Here is a 20,498-nt window from a genome sequence, read left to right on the forward strand (position 1 = left end):
GATGCATATTTGGTACTGGTCCACTAGGGAGAAATGGGGCACCATTGAGTTTCTTCTCCCTAATTTAAAAACGTCTATCCTTTTACACTCTCCCCATCCTCTTTCCCTGTTATGATTAATTTTTTCATTAAATGAACTCTTCTGTTTTTTTCTCTTATTCGCTATTTCACTTTTGTCTCTAGCAATTTTACATTGTACCCCCCCCCCCCCCATATGCTCTTTTTCTGTTCAGTTTGCTTATTGTTTCACATTTTGTATTTCCACTTGCATCCCTCCGGTTTCCATATCTTCCTTAAAGCTTTTCCATTGTGGTTTCTCTGTCCCATTCTTTCCTGTACACTTTTTCCATATTGCTTGGTCTAGAGCATGGAATATAAATCATTTCCTATGAAGAGGTCCACCCCAGGCCTGTTCAGAATCTCTGGGTTAGATGGATTTTCCAAATTACTCCAACATGCATTTCACCTTCTCCTGAAATGTGTTTTATTAAAGGTAGGCAGGTATACTCACTTGTTCAACATGAATTCAGAAAATAGGGTATGAACTTTTTGGCCAATTGTTTAAATTATGAAAAGTTTTTATAATTACTTGAGCTAAACCGGAAGTTATTAAATTAAAGCTACTCCATGTTTGTTCCTTGGTAGTTAATGGCTCCTGCTAACAAAACCAATTCCAAACAAACAAATTGGTATGGGAGGGGGCTATGTATGGGAAATCTAATTTTCTACCTTGCATGTACCAAACATGGAGTAGTATTAATCTCCCTGTTTAGTTCGTAGAGAACAAAAATAGGTAAACCAGCCTATCTTCATTCAACACATTTTTTTTAATTAGACAGGCAACTTATATTTATACAGAACTCATCGCTTTATAATCAAACTCTCTTTATTGCATAGAGAATAAGGGGAAGTAGTGAGGGTAAAACAAGCCAGTGGTCTGTAATTGCTTTATAATATAAAATAGAATTCATATCTGGTGATATTGAGGAAATATGTATATAGTTTGTTACTGCCTATTAGGAAATGTTAATGTTAGAAACTGTTATCACTACATCATAGAAAATGTTCCCTTTAATTGGCACAGGCAATAAGCCAAGCCATGCACAATTTTTCATTCACTCCCTTTTGTACCTCATTGTTGGTTCTATCTTGGTTGATAGTTCAAGTTGCAAGCTGTAAAGGGAAGAGTGCACTAAATGCCCTGGGTTTCTCTTTAGCACAGAGACAAAATAAGGAATGGTTCTGGTGTTTATTAAAGGTTCATTTACTCCTTGATTACGTTGCAGAAACCCAGACCTTGGTACTGATAATTTCTTTCTGTAGGCTATTGAAGAGTAAGTGCAATGCTTTCCATGTACCCCACCCACACATTCCTTTTCTCTGTCTGGTGATGGTCACTATTCTTCCTGAGGGTAATAAATATCAATTTACTGGCTGGCAGGCTCTTTGTCTTGATTATTTCATCTGGTTGGAGGGGAGAGAATGGAGGGTGAGTTTATTTTCCCGCTCCCTCACCTTTTCTCTGACTCTTCTCTGTCTGTAAGTTTGGGTGCTTAAAAAGCAGACACAGACACTCTTCTCCATTATCATTAAGAGCCCAGTAGGGTAGCAGACAGTCCTAGGTTACAACCTTGTTATGTCTGGCAAACTGGTTTGTAACTTCCAGCCTGTCCTGCTTATCATGTTGCTGAAACGAATCCAGTGGGGAAGGAATACCCTCTCTTTTCCTAAATGTTTCTGCAAGAAGTAAGGTATTATGCTGCCAGTGATGATACTGGCAGTTGTTTATTGATTAATTTTGAAAAAGGTGAATATTTTGGGGTTATACAGTTTGTTATATATTGACACCCCCCCTTTTTTTTTTAAAACAAACATTGCAATATATTAAGTACCTTAAAAGTTGGTGAGCCAAGTATTTGTAATAAAGTCATAATGGACCTGGCACTCCTGTTTTGTTTCTTTTGCAAATTTGGCATGGCAAATTTTAAGTTAAGGTTGCAATTGTAAAATGGTGAATTAATAGCTATTTTCTTGTCCCAGGTATTATGGATTCTTAGAGACCCCAAGTGGATGTTGTCTTACAACTTCAAGGGAGTCTTCCAGGAGAAGCTGATCACTACCATTCACTGCCTCTTCCCACCTTGGGAACCTGATAAGCTGTCATTGCACCATGCAAGGCAGTGAGGATGAAATGGAGACCTAACGCTCATTCTATGCCGCGATGAGCAGGTAAGCTCATTTAGAATAATGTAATTAAAGGTGCAGATCAGATCTAGCAACAGGTGAATACCTGCTCATAGGTTGCTATGGTTTTCTTGTAGTGATGAGTGACATTTTTCACCAGGTTTCACTGTTAAAAACTGCCAAAAGACTCCCTACTGGCACCATAATACTATAGGAAAGAGCAAGCTGGATCTCTCTTGAGTTGCTCCAGAGGATCAGCTTTGACAATCTGACATTCAAACATCAGCCCACAGAAAGCACCCTGACTAACATCACCCTTTCCTTTATTTTTTGTGGGCATCTAACCCATGTGTGATGTTACCTCCACATCAAACATTGTAAATGAAAGAGGGGGTTAATGGGAATTCGTTGTATAGTAGTACCCGAATTTGGTATCTTGAGAATAGCACTTATTTTGTTTCCAAATTGCTGTGTTTTCAAGGATAGAGCAGCCTGAACAGACCCTTATCCCAGGCATTACAGAAAATTTGGAAGCTGCTTGTTTTTTCCTATGGGAACGAACCAGCATTAGAACTGCCCATTTCAATCTATGTCCGGTCCGGTTTGCAAATTAAACCAGCTGTGGTCCACAAAATAAAGTGCTTTGGAATGGTTAAGTGCCATCTGAAGCATATTGGGTCCTGGAATTGCTGCCTTACTTACACATGCAGATTTTAGCTGTCTGCCTTCTTTTAACCCTTTCACTGCCAGCCGTTTTGGACAAAGCGGAACTTCTACTGCCAGACAGTTTTTGAACATTTTGCACTTTAGGGGCCTTTCCTCGGGGGGACTTTTAGTTTACCCAGGAAAACAATATATCGTTTTTTTCAGGACAACCTAAGCTTTCAAAATATGGTAGAATTTTTGTGTAATTCCAATTTTGTAACAAGATATAGGCTTCTAAATGTCTAAAAAAAAAACGAACGTGCCAATACCAAATATATATAGTTTTATGGAGATTTCTCACTTGTATAGGTCAAAAACTCCCAGCAGTACACTACCAAATTTCCAAAGCACTGCTTCAGAAAGCTGCATACTTTAGATTTCAAGGCCAAAAATTCCGCTAAGTTTTTATCCCAGAAAATTCTACATTTTTAGAAAGAACAGATTCTGGAAAATCCAGAATAGGCACAGCTGTCTGTCTACTCCAAACTATCAAGTCACAATGCTTTCCTAAAGTTATTGGTTTTATCAAAATTTGTGAATTTTTTTAAAAATCACTTCAAAGCTTCCAGTCTATAGTATCTTAACTCCTAAAGGTCATAAAGTAACCAAATAAAACACCCTAAATATGAATGCCAGGGGTCCACTGAACAGTTTGATACACAATATGTATAGGTTTACCTAAGTAAGTGGCATGTAGGGGCCCCAATGTGAATATACCCCCATATGTACTGTTATTTCTGTCATTTCAGCTTCTGCAAAATCAACATTTACATCATTATATGTGGGATAACGCTAGTAAAAAGTAAATTCACCCCAGAAAGCCATATATTTTTGGAAAGTACATATTCCCCCAAATCTAAAATGGGTACCCATGTCTTTCTACTCCAAAGTACCAAGCCGCAAAGCTTTCCTAAGTTTGACGATTTTTATGGCATTTCCAAAAATCACCTCAAAACTTCCACTATGCAGCATCTTATTTTTTACAGGTCACTAGGTACCAAGACAAAACACCCTAAATATGAACCCCAGAGGTCTACTTAACAGTTTGATGGCCACTGTACATAGGTTTATCAAAGCACATGGCACTTAGAGACCCCCAAATATACCTTGTGCACACTAATTTCATGGCGTATCTTTACCTAATTCATAAACACACAGCAGTTTTATGAGGGGTAGAAGCTGCAGAAATGTAGGGTGACCCCTAAAAACCCTATATTTTTGGAAAGTACACATTCTGAAAAATCTAACATGGGTAAAGAGTCCTTTCTACACAAAAGTACCAATCTGCAAAGCTTTCCTAAAGCTAGTGGTTTTTATGACATTTCAGAAAATCGCATAAAAATATTGCAGTTTGCCGCATTTATCTCACACAATTTCTTGCATACAATGGCAAATCACCCCAAATAGGAACACCAGAGGTCTACTGAACAGTTTGATGCCCAATATGCATAGTTATACCAAAGTCTGTGGTATGTACTGAACCCAAAATGAAAATAGCGCATATGGATTTCTCGCCAACTCAGCTTTTGCACACAGAGCCCCCTGACAGCGTATTATCTACCGTAAGACCCCCTAACTATACAGAGACCCCCAGAAAACCATATATTTTTGGAAAGTACACATTCTGACAAATCCAACAAGGGTAAAGAGTCCTTTCTATACCAAAGTACCAATCTGCAAAGCTTTCCTAAAGTTATTGGTTTCTATGACATTTCAGAAAATCGCCTAAAAATGTTGCAGTTTGCCGCATTTATCTCACACAATTTCTTGTGTACAAAGGCAAGTCACCCCAAATAGGAACACCAGAGGCCTACTGAACAGTTTGATGCCCTATATGCATAGATATACCGTAAGACCCCCTAACTACAAAGGGACCCCCAGAAAACCATATATTTTTGGAAAGTACACATTCTGATGAATTCAAAATAGGTAAAGTTATTTTTCTACACCAAAGTTACACATGGCAAAGCTATGCTAAAAACAGATCAGGAATACTAATATAGGGATAAAAATTCAATAAAACCACAAAAATTGTGCAAATCAATGAAACAACAAAATAAGTCACATGACAGCATAATTAGTGGTCATAATATCTGATCCAATAGTCACGCTGTCAAAATAAACAGTTTTTGGGGGAAATAAAATTTTAAAAAAAAGAAGTAAAATGAAAAAAAAAAAAAAAAGTTTGTTTATACATGTGCACATGTAAAAGTTGTGTGATAGTGTGTGTATATGAGTGTATATGAGTGTATATAGGTGTGCAAAGTGGGAAAAAAAAAAAAAAAACCTGTGCTAAATTGTGTTGTATGTGTGTATAAATGTATATAAATGTATGTAAGTGTGTGTAAAAGTGTGTATAAATAAAAATAAAATCGCACTTACCTGTCAGATCGGTTCCCTGCTCCTCCTTCCTGCAGTCGTCGAGGAAGTAGGTGGGAGGCGGCGCTGGGGGGGGGGGAAGTAGGAAGCAGTACAAGCAGCAGATGTGATGCGATCACATCTGCTGCTTGTAGGATGGTCCTGCGACAATCGCATCGCAGGACCAACCCCCTCGGCTCGTTGCCGAAGGGGTTGGGGGCTTAGGCTAAAAGAATGTAGGTACTACGACGTTGGCAGGAAACTGCTTTTTTTAAAACGACGTAGTACCTACGTTCATGGCAGGGAAAGGGTTAAAGGTATTCTGTCCCAGGAAAACATTTTTTTTTTTTCAAAACACATTAGTCAACAACACTCCTCCAGAAGTATCCTGAATGTTATACCATAACAAATTGCATTTTTTAATGGATTTTTTTTTAGTATTTAATTTTGAAATTTTAAAGAGAGGCACTATTTTCAGTCACTCTTATCAATTAGAGTCTTTGGCATATGAGGGCATGCAAGTAGATAATCCAAAAAGTGTGGGTATAACAGTGCATTTATCCACAGGCAGAGATTCAACCCCATGTGGCACTAGCACAAAGAATGATGGCCCACCAGTACAGGTGGTTTTGGTGGTGTGCAGATCAGCTTTTTGTTGACCCACACACCACCAGTCCATAATAATATCTAATGTTTTCAGATATGGTACTTTTGTTATTATAATTTATCATTATTAAAACACATCTATTATCCACTAGCGTATTCTTCTTATCAACGATATTGGTGGAGAAACATCAGTTTTTCTCTGTGATACTGGCTATGTGATACTGTATGAATATACAGCTTGCATCTTTGGGTCATTCCTTGGACCTTTCCCCCAGTAATAAAATATTTATGCCAGGCGTGTGGCTTAAGCTAGTTTTAAATATTTCCTTAATAACTTTGGCCTAAAATCCCTATTGCCATTGTATTGAGATTTAATTTAGGTTGCACACTACAGGCTTTTTATACTATGCATATTTTGCACTTCTTCACGTCTTCTTTGTCCCAAAAGGTATAAGAGAGCAGAGAGAGCAAAATGAATGGTGGCAGTGAGAGTGGAGGAGGAGATAGCTATGGAGGGCCCCCAACAGTTCAAGTACCAATTGGCTGGCAGAGAAGAATGGAGCCAGGCATGGTGGTGTATATCAGGTATGTTTCAGATGATTTAAGATCTCTTAAATTATTTTAATATGTGACTAGGGATGGGCGAATTCATTGGCGCATGGAAAAATTTGATGAGCGATAATATTTGGCGGGCGTCACTTTCTATGATGCTCGCAATGGCTTTTAACGCACGCATTAAGGGAATGACACACGCATTAAAAAAAACTACACGTGTCAACAGCCAACACCCACATCAAAGGAAGCGACGCACTGCAACTTTTACTATATGTGACTACTCTTATTAAATCATGATTTTGTCCAGTCAGGAAATACATCTGTCTATAAAACATGGTGTGGATTTCCTTTTGTTTATTATACTGGCAGATTTATTGGACACTGATAAAAAAAATTGACTCTTGTGTGCTTAAACTATACCCCCAGAAAGAATACTTAACGAACAGATATATCAAATTAAATGGCCTTTTACAGAACTTTGCCTCATGTAAGGCAATATGCCCCTCACAGTAACTTTTTAAAGCCTAAATGTCACCCTAAAAATTGCCCTAAACTCCAGTAATTCCACTAAAGAATGGGCAAAAAAATAAATGGAGTGTTCCAGAATAGCCAAGCCACATTCTGGATCTAAATTCTGTTGTTCTGTATTCTTTGGTTAGGATTTGTAACAGGCTGTGCAGATAAATCACAGCTTAAAAATATGCATAAAGGAGTGGGGGTAAAAAAAATCTCCAAGCTAATGTCGGAGACTGCTAGACTGTTATTAAAAATGCCTGCATAAGGTTATTTCTGACAAAATGGGCATTACCAGGTACTTTTTCTACAAAAGTAAATGGCACATCTGTTTATTTTTTGATTGCAAAGTCAGTGTTTCCTTGTTTTTTTTTGTTTAGTTACATAACCTTTATTTTTATATACTGTTTCAATAAAGGACATATATTGATATGTCCACGTGTTAAAAATGGAAGAAACTTTACATGTGATGTACATGCTTTTTCACATGACTGTAATACATGAGAGCAGCTTACTTTAAGGTCAATCTATTGTTTAAGGTCAATTTATTTTAAATGTTTTTGCACATGAACATCAGATAAAAACAATTTACCACAGGTCATGCCCATTGCCTGAACAGATAACAGTGCAACCCACAACCCTAAAGCTGGCCATACACGCACCAATAATATCGTACAAAACCTCGTTTCGTACGATATTCGGTGTGTGTATGGCAAGTCGGGCGCCATAGAAGGCGCCTGATCAAAATCTGCCTTCAGGGCTGAATCGGCAGAAGGAGGTAGAAATCCTATTGTTTCTACCTCCTTTTCTGCCGTTTCAGCCCTGAACGGTTAGTGGCCGATTGTACAATCTTTTGTGCGACCGATGGTCGCACGAAAGATCCCAAATCGCCACGTGTGTGGCCACCTTAATTTGTGGCTTAAAAAAACCACAGTGAATCATGAGAACATGTGTGTAGTAGACCTAAGTTTGCTTGCACAGCATTGCTGCTTCAGATCACTTTATGGCTTGCCCAGTGACCAATAAGATATTTGCTTTTACACAGTGACCAGTAAATGCATAAACCAATTAGTGCTTTGTAAAAACCTATCTATCTACCTACCTATCTATAGCTGTATTTTTTTTAAAGAATTTGCGTCTTTCTTCTAATGTTCCACCTTTATTTACCCTGTAAGTTCTTTTGGGCAGGCCCTCTTTACTTCTTGTATTGGTTATCTGTTGTATTGTTGTATGTAATTTGTATGTACAGTGTATACACACATTTATTCTACAGCACTGTGTCATATGTTGCGTTTTGAATTGTTCAAGTAAAAACTACTTCTATTTTTTATGCATGTTTGTGGTTAATTTCACATCTGATTATTTTACAGTCCAAGTGGAACGGTTCTTACGTCTATGGATCAGTTAAGAGCCTACTTAGTGACTGATGGAACCTGTAAATGTGGCCTGGAGTGTCCTCTTAACATCTATAAGGTAAGTATTAATTAATTTAGATTTGCACACATTTGATTAAAATAAATTGTAAAGGTTTTTGCCAAAACCTGTACAACTCCAAATAAGGAAGATTTTCTAAGTTGCCCTGTTTAAAGTATCATATATGGACCCGCTACCTGTTTGACGTAATTGGCAGGCACTGATTCACGGACTGGACAGTGTCTTCCAAAGTAGAACTTGCATTTTTATATTTCAATGTTCAATGAATGGAGGAAATGCCTGTTTTGACTTGTTTATAAGCCTTTCTTGTAAATATTTTGTTCGTAGGAGGGGGTCAGGTAGGTGGCCGGGGCCGACCCTGGTTACATACAAAATAGCCATGACCATATATTATGCTGCTGAAAGAGGAGAATATGCCCTGTTTTTTTTATCTCTTATCCTGTAGATGTTCATGGCCTATAATTCAGGATAATCATATATATAAACATGATTGAAAAGAGGCATATTTATCTCCAGAAACAATATGAAATAAAAACACATAGGGCTCAATGAAATGTTGACACTCAAATGACTACTGAAAAATAAAGGAATGTCTGCTGTTACCAGCCTTTTATGCATGGGAGACCCATGCTTTGTTCACTAAAAACAATATCTGCTATTCCTCAGCACAGTGTTGCTTTAACCCTTTCACTGCCAGCCGTTTTGGTTAAAGCGGAACTTGTATTGCCAGACAGTATTTGAACATTTTGCACTGTTTCACTTTAGGGGCCTTTCCTCGGGGGACTTTTAGTTTACCCAGGAAAACAATATATTGTTTTTTTCAGGACAAACTAAGCTTTCAAAATATGGTAGAATTTTGGTGTAATTCCAATTCTGTAACAAGATATAGGCTTCCAAATGTCTAAAAATTAAAAAAAAATCATATTTTTCATAATATAAACACACATACCAGAAACAAAAATTATTTTATGCACAAAAATACAACTGATTTGGAAAGTCCCATGTCTCCTGAATGTGCCAATACCAAATATATATAGTTTTATGGAGAATTCTCACTTGTATAGGTCAAAAACTCCCAGCAGTACACTACCAAATTTCCAAAGCACTGCTTCACAAAGCTGCATACTTTAGATTTCAAGGCCAAAACTTCCACTAACAGAAGGTTTATACCAGAAAATTACACATTTCTGGAAAGAACAGATTCTGGGGAATCCAGAGTAGGCACAATGGTCTGTCTACTCCAAACTACCAAGTTGCAATGCTTTCCTAAAGTTATAGGTTTTTATCAAAATTTTTAAAGTTTTAAAAAAATTGCTTCAAAGCTTCAAGTCTATAGTATCTTATCTCCTACAGGTCATAAAGTAACCAAATAAAACACCCTAAATATGAATGCCAGGATGTGGCATGTAGGGGCCCAAATGTGAACATACCCCCATGTGATCTATCATTTCTGTCATTTCAGCTCCTGCAAAATCAACACATTTACATTATTATATGTGGAATAAAGCTAGTAAAAAGTACGCTCACCCCAGAAAGTCATATATTTTTGGAAAGTACACATTTCCCCCGAATCTAAAATGAGTACCCGTGTCTTTCTACTCCAAAGTACCAAGCCACAAAGCATTTAGAAAGTTAGAAATTTTGATGAAATTTCCAAAAATCCCTTCATAGCTTCCAGTTTCCAGCACCTTATCTCCCACATAGCATTAGGTACCAAGAGAAAACACCCTAAATTTGAACACCAGGGGTCCACTGAACAGTTTGATGCCCAATATGTATAGGTTTACCTAAGTATGTGGCATGTAGGGGCCCCAATGTGAACATGCCCCCCTATGATCTATCATTTCTGTCATTTCAGCTCCTGCAAAATCAACACATTTACATCATTATATGTGGGATAAAGCTAGTAAAAAGTACACTCACCCCAGAAAGTCATATATTTTTGGAAAGTACACATTCCCCCGAATCTAAAATGGGTACCCGTGTCTTTCTACTCCAAATTACCAAGCCGCAAAGCATTTAGAAAGTTAGCAATTTTGATGACATTTCCAAAAATCCGCTCAAAGCTTCCACTTTGCAGCATCTTATCTCCCACATAGCATTAGGTACCAAGATAAAACACCCTAAATTTGAACGCCAGGGGTCCACTGAACAGTTTGATGACCAATATGTATAGGTTTACCTAAATATGTGGCATGTAGGGGCCCCAATGGGAACATACCCCCATATGATGCGTCATTTCAGAAAATAAACACATTTACATCCTTTATGTGGGATAATGCTACAAAAAAGTACGCTCTCCCCAGAAAGCCATATATTTTTGGAAAGTACACATTCCCTCGAATCGATAATGGGTACACATTTCCTTTTACTCCAAAGTACCAAGCCGCAAAGCTTTCCTAAGTTTGCCGATTTTTATGATATTTCAGAAAATTGCCTAAAAATGTTGCAGTTTGCTGCATTTATCTCACACAATATCTTGCGTACAATGGCAAATCACCCCCAATAGGAACACCAGAGGTCTACTGAACAGTTTGATGCCCAATATGCATAGATATACCAAAGTCTGTGGTGTGTACTGACCCCAAAATGAAAATAGCGTATATGGATTTCTAGCCTGCCAACTCAGCTTTTGCATACAGAGCCCCCTGTCAGCGTATTATGTGCTGTAACACCCCCAAACTATACAGAAATACCCAGAAAACCATATATTTTTGGAAAGTACACATTCTGACAAATCTAACAAGGGTAAAGAGTCCTTGCTACACCAAAGTACCAAGCCGCAAAGCTTTCCTAAAGTTAGTGGTTTTTATGACATTTCAGAAAATCGCCTAAAAATGTTGTGATTTGCCACATTTATCTCACACAATTTCTTGCGTACAAAGGCAAATCACCCCCAATAGGAACACCAGAGGCCTACTGAACAGTTTGATGCCCAGTACGCATAGATATACCAAAGTCTGTGGTGTGTACTGACCCCAAAATGAAAATAGCGCATAAGGATTTCTAGCCTGCCAACTCAGCTTTTGCACACAGAGCCCCCTGTCAGTGTATTATGTGCTGTAACCCCCCCTAACTATACAGAAAAACCCAGAAACCATATATTTTTAGAACATACACATTCTGAGGAATTCAAAATAGATAAAGTTATTTTTCTACACCAAAGTTACACATGGCAAAGCTATGCTAAAAACAGATCAGGAATACTAATACAGGGATAAAAATGCAATAAATTAGTGAAACAACAAAATAAGTCACACAACAGCGTAATTAGTGGTCAGAATATCTTATCCAATAGTCACGCTGTCATAATAAACAGTTTTTAAGGAAAAGAAACTAAAAACAAAGTGGTAAAAAAAATTGAAATTTTTTTTAAAAAAAGTGTTTGTGTATACATGTGTGTGCATGTGTAAAAGTTGTGTGACAGTGTGTAAGTGTGTATATGAGTGCATATAGGTGTATATAGGTGTATATAGGTGTATATAAGTGTGCAAAAAAAAAAAACAAAAAAAAAACTGTAAAATTGTGTGCTGTGTGTGTAAGTGTGTATAAATGCAAAAAAAATCACCCTTACCTGTCTTCAAGTTTGCCTGGTCCTGGTGCTGCAGTTCTGCCCTCCATCTCGCGTGAACTCGCGTGGGCGGCGGCTAGGGAGGAAGCAGGAAGCCGGCAGTAAGCAGCAGACGCGATGCGATGCGTCTGCTGCTTGGGGGGGAGGCCCTGCAACGATCGCGTTGCAGGGCCAGCCTGACAGCCCCCCTGGCTCGTTGCCCAGGGGGCTGTCATGCTTTAAAGCTCTCTGCGGAAGCGACACATGCCGCTTCTGCAGAGAGTATGTTTATCTGCCAAACGACGTACGGCGCACGTCGTTGGCATTTAAAGGGTTAATGGAAAGTAAAAGGCTGACAACTCATACTAATATAGTAGAGTTTATATTCCCCTTTAGACTTATAAAGGTGCCATGCAGTTAAAGGAGCAGTAACACCAAAACATTAAAGTGTTTTAAAGCAGTTAAAATAGAATGACCTGCACTGGTAAAACATGGGGGCAGCTATAAAATCTGAAAAAGTACAAAAGGTGCAGATTACATAGCAGATAAACTCCCAATACAGTGGGTTTAGTATTTATTAGGGATGCACCAAACCACTATTTCTCTGTTATGTCTGTGGGACACAGGGACCATGGGGTATAGCTTCCACCACTAGGAGGCAGGACACTGTAAGGAAAAAGCTCCTCCCTCTAGTGCTATACCCCTCTGCCTAGGCGCCTAAGGCTCAGTTTTTTCAGTGTTCTCAAGGAGACAGGATCTCATCATTATCACACATTGATTGATTACTACGGCCAGCATTACCTGGCACCAGGGGTCGACCCAGAGCTCTCCTACATGGAGTGCCTCTTATGTGGCTTCCCCCTACGTGGGATTGCGGTGCAGGGGCTAATAAGTCTCTTCTGAGCGAGCCACACAGCCAAAAACCCGCGCCTCACTATGGAATGGGGGGCTGCCCAGCACACGCACGCTGCCTGTCTGCATACTGCAGAGATCCCCAGCGCAGACATTGGTGAGTGGCATCTGAAGCCCTAACTCCTTATGCGCCCTGCCTCTCCCTCACTGACCCATTTCAAGCTCCACTTCACTTGCGCCAAAGACACGCGCGCACACAAGGGGGCGGAACCGGCAACCGATTCCCGCACTTCCGCTTCCTCTCTCTCCCTCACTTCGCGCCAAGTTGCGTATCGCATCTAACAAGGCGCACTTCCGGCTGTCGCGCACCAGAGAGAGGACAAGGGGAAAGGAGCACCGCACACGCTACGGGTCAGACGATTGCGCAGCACTACTGGGAGGCAGGAGCTGGTAATAGCAGCACCTGCTGCACTATAGAGGGTAGCACTTAAGAGAAGCTCTTAGGAGATCGTGGGGCTAAGTACTGGGCACACTAAGGGTACCATTATTACTAACCCTACACAATATGGCAGAGGGCATCCCAGAAGGTCCCTTTTCCAGGGCCTCCCACTCCAAAGTTAAATACCTAGCCTGCGCCAAGTGCCGTAAACGACTGCCAGCAGGCCGCAACGAGCCATTATGCTCTTCCTGCACCAGCCAACCCGCAGAGGCACCGTCCCAGGCACTGGAACCCACTGCCCCCTCAGTAGATACACAGGGTGGGGACCCACCTCCCACTTCCAATCCTGAGGTGCCCATACAACCACCCATGCCCAGCCAGGACCCTCCTACATGGGCATTACAATTATCTACAGGCATTCCCAAACTGGCAGCATGCCTAGATAAACTCCTAGACAAACTAGACCAGGGTTCAGGGGACCCCCGCACAAAGCACCCCAAAAGGCCGGCCCCCCTCCCTACGGAGGAAGACAGTGAGGGAGACTCACCAGTACCCTCTCACGCATGGGAAGAGCAATCCCTTAGCGAAGGGGAAATCTCTTCGGACCAGGCAGAGGGCGGACTATATCCCTTTGTTCAGGAAGCACTAGACAAGTGGTCATTACCACCGTCGGTTGACGCACCTGTATCTAGACTGTCCAAAAATACTGCACTACCGGTTCCCGACGCCTCGTCCTTTAAGGACTCAGTGGACAAGAAAATGGAGGGATTTCTTAGGTCCATTTTTACCGCGTCAGGAGAGTCCCTCCATCCAGTCTTAGCATCAGCCTGGGTAAGCAGAGCTGTCCAATCATGGTCGGCATCCCTCCTGGAAGGGATCAGCTCCGGTATGCACAGACAGGACCTCCTTAACTTAGCCTCACAGATCAAGGAGGCCAATGACTATATATGCGAGGCGTCGCTTGACGCGACCCAGGTAATTAGCCGAACATCAGCCCTTTCGGTAGCTGCTCGCCGCACACTCTGGCTCAAACTCTGGTCCGCAGACCTGTCATCAAAAAAGTCACTTACAACCCTTCCCTTTAAAGGAAAGCTTCTCTTTGGCCCCGAACTTGACAAAATCATTAGTCAGGCCACAGGTGGGAAAAGCACATTGCTCCCACAACCATGGTCGCCCGCCCCCTTCCGCAGAGGACGCTCCTTTCGTTCCTCCAAGACATCCAAGGCCTCCACTTCAGGCAGAGATTTCTCCCAGCAAAACTCAGGCCCCAAATACTGCACTCAGAACCGCTTCAAATCTAATTGGCAAAACCGCCGCTCCCAAAACAAGTCATCGGACAAACCTACTTCCACATGACTATCCTCCTCAGCCATCCATCCCATCCCCAGTGGGCGGTCGACTACGCCTGTTCAGGGAGGCTTGGTTCCATCTCACTCCAGACCCTTGGATACGAGAAATCGTGTCCTCAGGCTATCACCTAGAGTTCGAAACCACTCCCCCACCGCGTTTCTTTATGTCCAGAGTCCCTCAGGAGCACTCCAAACAAATCGCCTTCCTGGATCTGGTACAACACATGCTCGCAGAACAGGTCATCACGCCCGTTCCCACCGGAGAAAGGTTTCGGGGGTTTTACTCCAACCTATTCATCGTTCCTAAAAAAGACTGATATTTCCGTCCGGTGCTAGACCTGAAACAACTAAACACCTTCATCAGATTCACTCGCTTCAAGATGGAGTCATTACGGTCAGTTATAGCAGCCATGAATCCACACGAGTACATGACAGCCGTAGACATCAAAGACACATACTTACACATTCCCATTTTCCAACCGCATCAGAGATTCTTGCGATTTGCCTTAAAAAATCAACACTATCAATTCCAGGCCCTTCCCTTTGGCCTGACCACCGCACCACGCATCTTCACAAATGCCTTGTTCGTGCAGAGACCATAGGAAGCAAAAAGGAACAAATTGGCTTTTCTCCACCTGCATAGAAAGTACAGGTGGAGGGAAGTGGATGTGCAGCTACATCTCTAAAGTGCTCCGGAATATGTCAGTGCTATATATGTGTGTGTGTATGTATGTATATATATCAGGAAATAAATAGAGAAATAAAATAATGACCTTGTTAGAACTTCTAGGTTCCATTTTGTTATATTTATATGCGCCATGCGTAATCTATTGTGATTAAGTGTAGTGCTTTGCAAGCTCATTTATCTGTTTTTATCTCCCCAAAACTATTCCACGAAAACTGACATTCTTTTCACACACAATATCACAACATATAATTTTATGTTAAAAGCTCCAGTAATTGCAGTAGCTAGATTCTCTTTTCTCTGGTCACATTGTATCCTGTTTTTACAGCACCATCCATTACAGGAGTTCTCTGTGTAACCTTTCTAAATTTTTTTTTGCTTAGGTTTTTAACTTTGATCCCAGGGCAGTAGTAAAGCGGCGAAGTGCTGAGGATGTGAAGGCGGAGGAGGATATGACCAAACTCTGCAACCATCGTAGGAAAATTGTGGCTCTTGCTACTCTATACAAGAGTATTGAGAGTACTCCGCTTGCACTACAGAACCAAGCTGCTGGTAACTATGAATTTTTTGTTATAATAAGCAGATTATTAACAACACTGTACTGCTGCAAAGGAACTAATGCCATTTATATATTAAACTTTTTTACAGCAGTATAGACAGCCTGTCAGGGTTCTCTAGGACCCACTCTGTGTAGCAGATGAGATATTTAATATGCAGAGGGTTTCAGATCACACTAATATATATACTTAAACTATACATAGACTGTATCTAACATTTGCTATGTAGAAATGTTATATATACTCTATAAATATACAGTTAAATATTTTTTTAGTTTAAATCTTAGCCATGCCTTAAAGGAGAAGGCAAGGTTAAAAATCACTGGGGGGTGGGGTAGATCTATTTGTATTTTAAACATTTTTGAATTATCTGTGTTTAACATGTTTAATTTAACAATGTGTGTTCTATCATAGGATGTAGCCCCAGTCAGAACTTTCATGGAGCATCCACAAGCCCAAAGATGGGACAGCATCACTGCTCCTTGGATCCTGAAATCTTCACCAAACTTATGATTGAAAAAGCCCACAGCTTGCCTGCTCATCACATGTTGGATAAACCGCTGGAACACAAACAGGATACCTATTCTTCTAACCCTGGAGAAAAGTACCCTGTTCATCGACCAAACTTACAACCTCCTCCACCCAGGCAGCAAGTGACAACTCTTAGTGAGTCTTATGCCTTAAGGAACTGTCCGCCGACACCATCAAATGGTAGCTACGAGGTGTTTACTAGGGCTCACCAAGCCATATCCCATGAGCTTTACTCTGGCTCTGTTACACAAGTTAAGTCTTCCCAAAACCGGCCTTCGTACCCCTCATGCAGTCAGGATCTTTCAGGCTTGTCTCCGAAGTCATCACTTAGCTCTTGTAGTTTTGCACCAGGTGGGGCTTTCTCCCGGACGCTGGATGAGCCTTCTCAGGGCCCTCGGCGCTTTTTTGCCTTTCCTGAGAAAGATCCATTGGGTATTTTGGACTCTAGCAGCTGCAAACCACCCAGTCCAAAGCACCACATGTTAAACTCGCCACCTTGTCACCAGTCTCAGGTTCCCACAATGAACACTTATTCTCTTCCTGAAAACCATCCTGGCAGCCAGTCTTCACCGTCACTACCCCCTCCTTTCTCTCCTTTCCCACGGGGAGGTACACTGACTTCTCCTTCCACCACTAGGTCTTCAGTGTCCTCTATCTCATCCCCCGCTGGCAGTGTGGAGCCATCCCCTCAGCGTTCTCGACACTCCTCTGCCTCATCTGAGCACTTCCCAGGCCCTACTAGGTCAAGTTCCAGGTCTCCTAGGCCTGTTGCCTCTCCTAAACGCTCTGTACCCCAGAGTCCAAAAGCAATACTTGAAGGCCTCCCTCCATTTGGGCAGGCCCATTTGGGATCCTCTTCAAATGCCAGCCATGCCTTAACCCACCAAAGCAATAAAACAGCACCATCTGTGTCTTTGGGAGCAGCGCAAGGCCTACTGGGCTTTCCTCTTGGGTGCATTTTGGGCCAGCAAAGCAATGCCTCCTTCCCAGCCAGCAGTCTCCTTACAGCAGCTGCAAAGGCTCAAATGGCAAGTCAAACCAAACCAGAAGCCACAGCCTCTAGCACTTTACCTAATCGTTTGTTAAATCCAAACTCCATGCTTTCTGGAGCTGGCACACAGGAAAGCCGGGGACTTCCAGCCAGGCCTCACTCCCAAAGAAGAGATGCAATCTTGAAAAGAAAAAGACAAAAAAATTCTCCAGGTCCTGACACGAGTCCCCAGGATTCTAGTGGGCATTTTCCTCCTTCTGGTAGTCCTCTTGGGCTCTCTAAATTGAATCCTCCTGTTATGTCAAAGCTGGTAGGGAGTGGGAGTCAGTCTGAGGAAGACATGGGAAGATCCAAAGTTGTACATCCACACCCAGTTGCGGGTCAAACGGTTTCTTCTCTTCAGACACCTCGATCATCAGTTGAGGAGTCCCCAAGCCAAAGTAAAACTCCTGGCCTGTCTCCATCTTCCCAGGACCTTAGCAGCCAGCTACTTGGTCTTGTAGGACAACTAGTTCAGACAGCTACAGAGCAGAACTCAGGGACACCATTACCACAGAAATTACCTTCAACCCCCGTTGGGACAAATACATGTAAGTGCAAATGAGAAGTACAGTATTTTTGCTGTATTGTTGCTAATATGTTTGTCAACTTTCCATAATAATGGAGTAGAACTACCCTTCTGTATTCCTTTTTTTATTATTTTTTTAGCATGCTTTTACAGGAGATGAATTACGTGTTTATGTGTTAATATATTTTTACCATACCAATGTCCATACCTAATTCGATTGATATTTAAGTATGGATGCCTTCATGACAAGCTTTTTGCAGTATGATTGAGCTTCCTTCTCAGGGATTCACAGCATTTGCAATTGCCCAGACAACAGAACAGTTCCAAATGCAGGCATGCTCGATGATTTGATATGATAATTCTACAACCCATTATAAATATTTATAATATTTTTGCAATATACTGTATATTTCCTACTGTAAGTCTATACTTTTCTCAAAACTCTGCTCTTTTGTAATACCTGTTACTTCTCTTGTATATCATCTCCAGCCTACTTTTGTAGCTCTAAAGTGCTTGTTTATTTGTATTAATTAAAATGCAGGGTTTTAGTGACAAGGTCAGAGCAACTCTTTATGGGCTGCTTAGCAGCTGCTTGATAACAGGGATGCACCAAATCCACTTTTTCGGATTCAGCAAACCCCAGAATCCTTTTTAAAGGATACGGCCAAATACCCAACTGAATCTGAATCCTAATTAGCATTTGCTAATTAAGTATTGGAAGGGTTACATTTTTCAACTTCCATGTTTACGTGGCAAAAAGTCACTTGATTTTTCGGATTTGGTTAGGCCAGGAGCGTGGATTCAGCCGAATCTGAATCCTGCCAAAATAGGCCGAATCTTGGCCGCATCCCAAACCGAATCCTGGATTCAGAGCATCCTTACTTGATCACTCCTTACGCAGAATCATGTGCCCTTCAGCAAATGTGTAATCAAAGTACTCAAGACACTGTTAAAGCAATAAAGGTAGGCTGGAATTTTAAACATCAGGGTGACTAATCGCCCGTCTGTCTCCACCCTTATAGAGACTTATAATCCCAGGGGGTGGGTCTTAGTACTTAAAATGACAATTTTCGATTTAGAATTACCAAATGGCATACACTGCTAAAAAAGTATATTTTTATTAAAATGGTTTATTTAGGTGAAGCAGGGTTTTATAAATGATCTTGTTTATGCCATATATTTTATCGAGACCTATGTTGTTCTGGGGGATTGTTTTTCCTTTAGAAAGATAAATAAGCATTTAGGAAGACATTTTTGAATTATGAAGTAAATAGAACTTATGCTACAGATCTTGTATAATATTTCTTCAACTCCCCGTTGCCTATGTGACTTGCTATGTAGATGTCTGTGCTCTTGTACTATTCTCCCTTGTACTGAACACTGGTGCTGTACTATAGGTAGTTCCTCTTTAAATTAACATTAAGTATGACGTGATATTCTGAGACAGGTTGACATTTGTTTTCACTTGTTTGTTAATTACCGTATATACTCGAGTATAAGCCGATCCGAATATAAGCCGAAGTACCTAATTTTACCTAAGAAAACTGGAAAAACTTATTGACTCGAGTATAAGCCTAGGGTGGGAAATGCAGCCGCTACTGCTAAGTTTCAATAATCAAAATAAATACCAATACAATTACATTAAATGAGGCATCAGTGGGGTATATGTTTTTCAATATTTATTTCAAAGAAAAACAGTAAACTAGCTCTGTAAGCGGAGAAGAGGGTCAACAAAAACAATATGAGTACTACCCCACGCTCATTGCACATTGGCAAACTGGTGGCAGACCCAGTCCCGGAGAGATGTAAGGGGAAATAAGTATTGCTAGTGGGAGCCTAGGCCAGGGCACTGGAGGGTCTGGTTGCAGGTGGACTAATTTGCACACAAAGGAGAGAGGGTGCTAGTCTAGAGGGACCCATGGCACCCGACTCGAGTATAAGCCGAGGGTGACTTTTTTCAGCACATTTTGGGTGCTGAAAAACTAGGCTTATACTCGAGTATATAGAGTATTTAGCTAATTAATGATCAACTTACCATCAAGTTGGGAATTTCAGCAGCTATTTGGTTTTTAGTGATCATGTTATACTAGCAACTAGGGAACATGGCAGTTGTTAAACTTGAATATTCATAGGGAGCATCTGAATAGAAAGATGGTAAAAAATAACAGCAAGAAAATTGTAGAAATCTAGAATATCACTGTAATACTTATTTGATGCTTTTTCTGCATATTTGCCTTATTGTTCTGGGGAGATCAAGCATATCACCTGTTTTTTACCTTATATAAATCAAGAATGGATTCTTTTATTTTATTAAAGTCCACAGAGTATGTTTCCAGGCAGATAGTATGGAAACTACTACTTGTATGTATAATGCAGTGATCCCCGACCAGTAGCTCATGAGCAACATGTTGCTCCCCAACCCCATGGATGTTGCTCTCAGTGCCCCCAAACCAGGTAGTTATTTTTGAATTCCTGACTTGGGGGCAAGTTTTGGTTGAATAAAAACAAGATTTACTACCAAATAAAGCCCCCTGTAAGCTGATAGTGTGCATAGAGGCTGCCTAATAGCCAATCTTAGCCCTTATTTGGCAACTCCATGAACTTTTATGGTGCTTATGTTGC

General features: G+C 40.8%; 1 protein-coding gene across 3 annotated transcripts in view; it reads left to right on the top strand.

Annotated features, from left to right (window-relative positions):
* Positions 1-20,498, top strand: part of mbd6 (methyl-CpG binding domain protein 6) — a 53,361-nt gene that overhangs the window by 17,555 nt on the left and 15,308 nt on the right. For all 3 annotated transcript variants that reach the window (XM_018091056.2, XM_018091055.2, NM_001126077.1), the window contains 5 exon segments: positions 2,040-2,228; positions 6,301-6,437; positions 8,291-8,393; positions 15,613-15,781; positions 16,201-17,898. In XM_018091056.2, the coding sequence (XP_017946545.1) occupies positions 6,325-6,437; positions 8,291-8,393; positions 15,613-15,781; positions 16,201-17,898 (2,083 nt within the window). In that variant the 5' untranslated portion in view covers positions 2,040-2,228; positions 6,301-6,324.

Source organism: Xenopus tropicalis, chromosome 2 (assembly GCF_000004195.4).
Source record: "Xenopus tropicalis strain Nigerian chromosome 2, UCB_Xtro_10.0, whole genome shotgun sequence".
Taxonomy (NCBI): Eukaryota; Metazoa; Chordata; class Amphibia; order Anura; family Pipidae; genus Xenopus; species Xenopus tropicalis.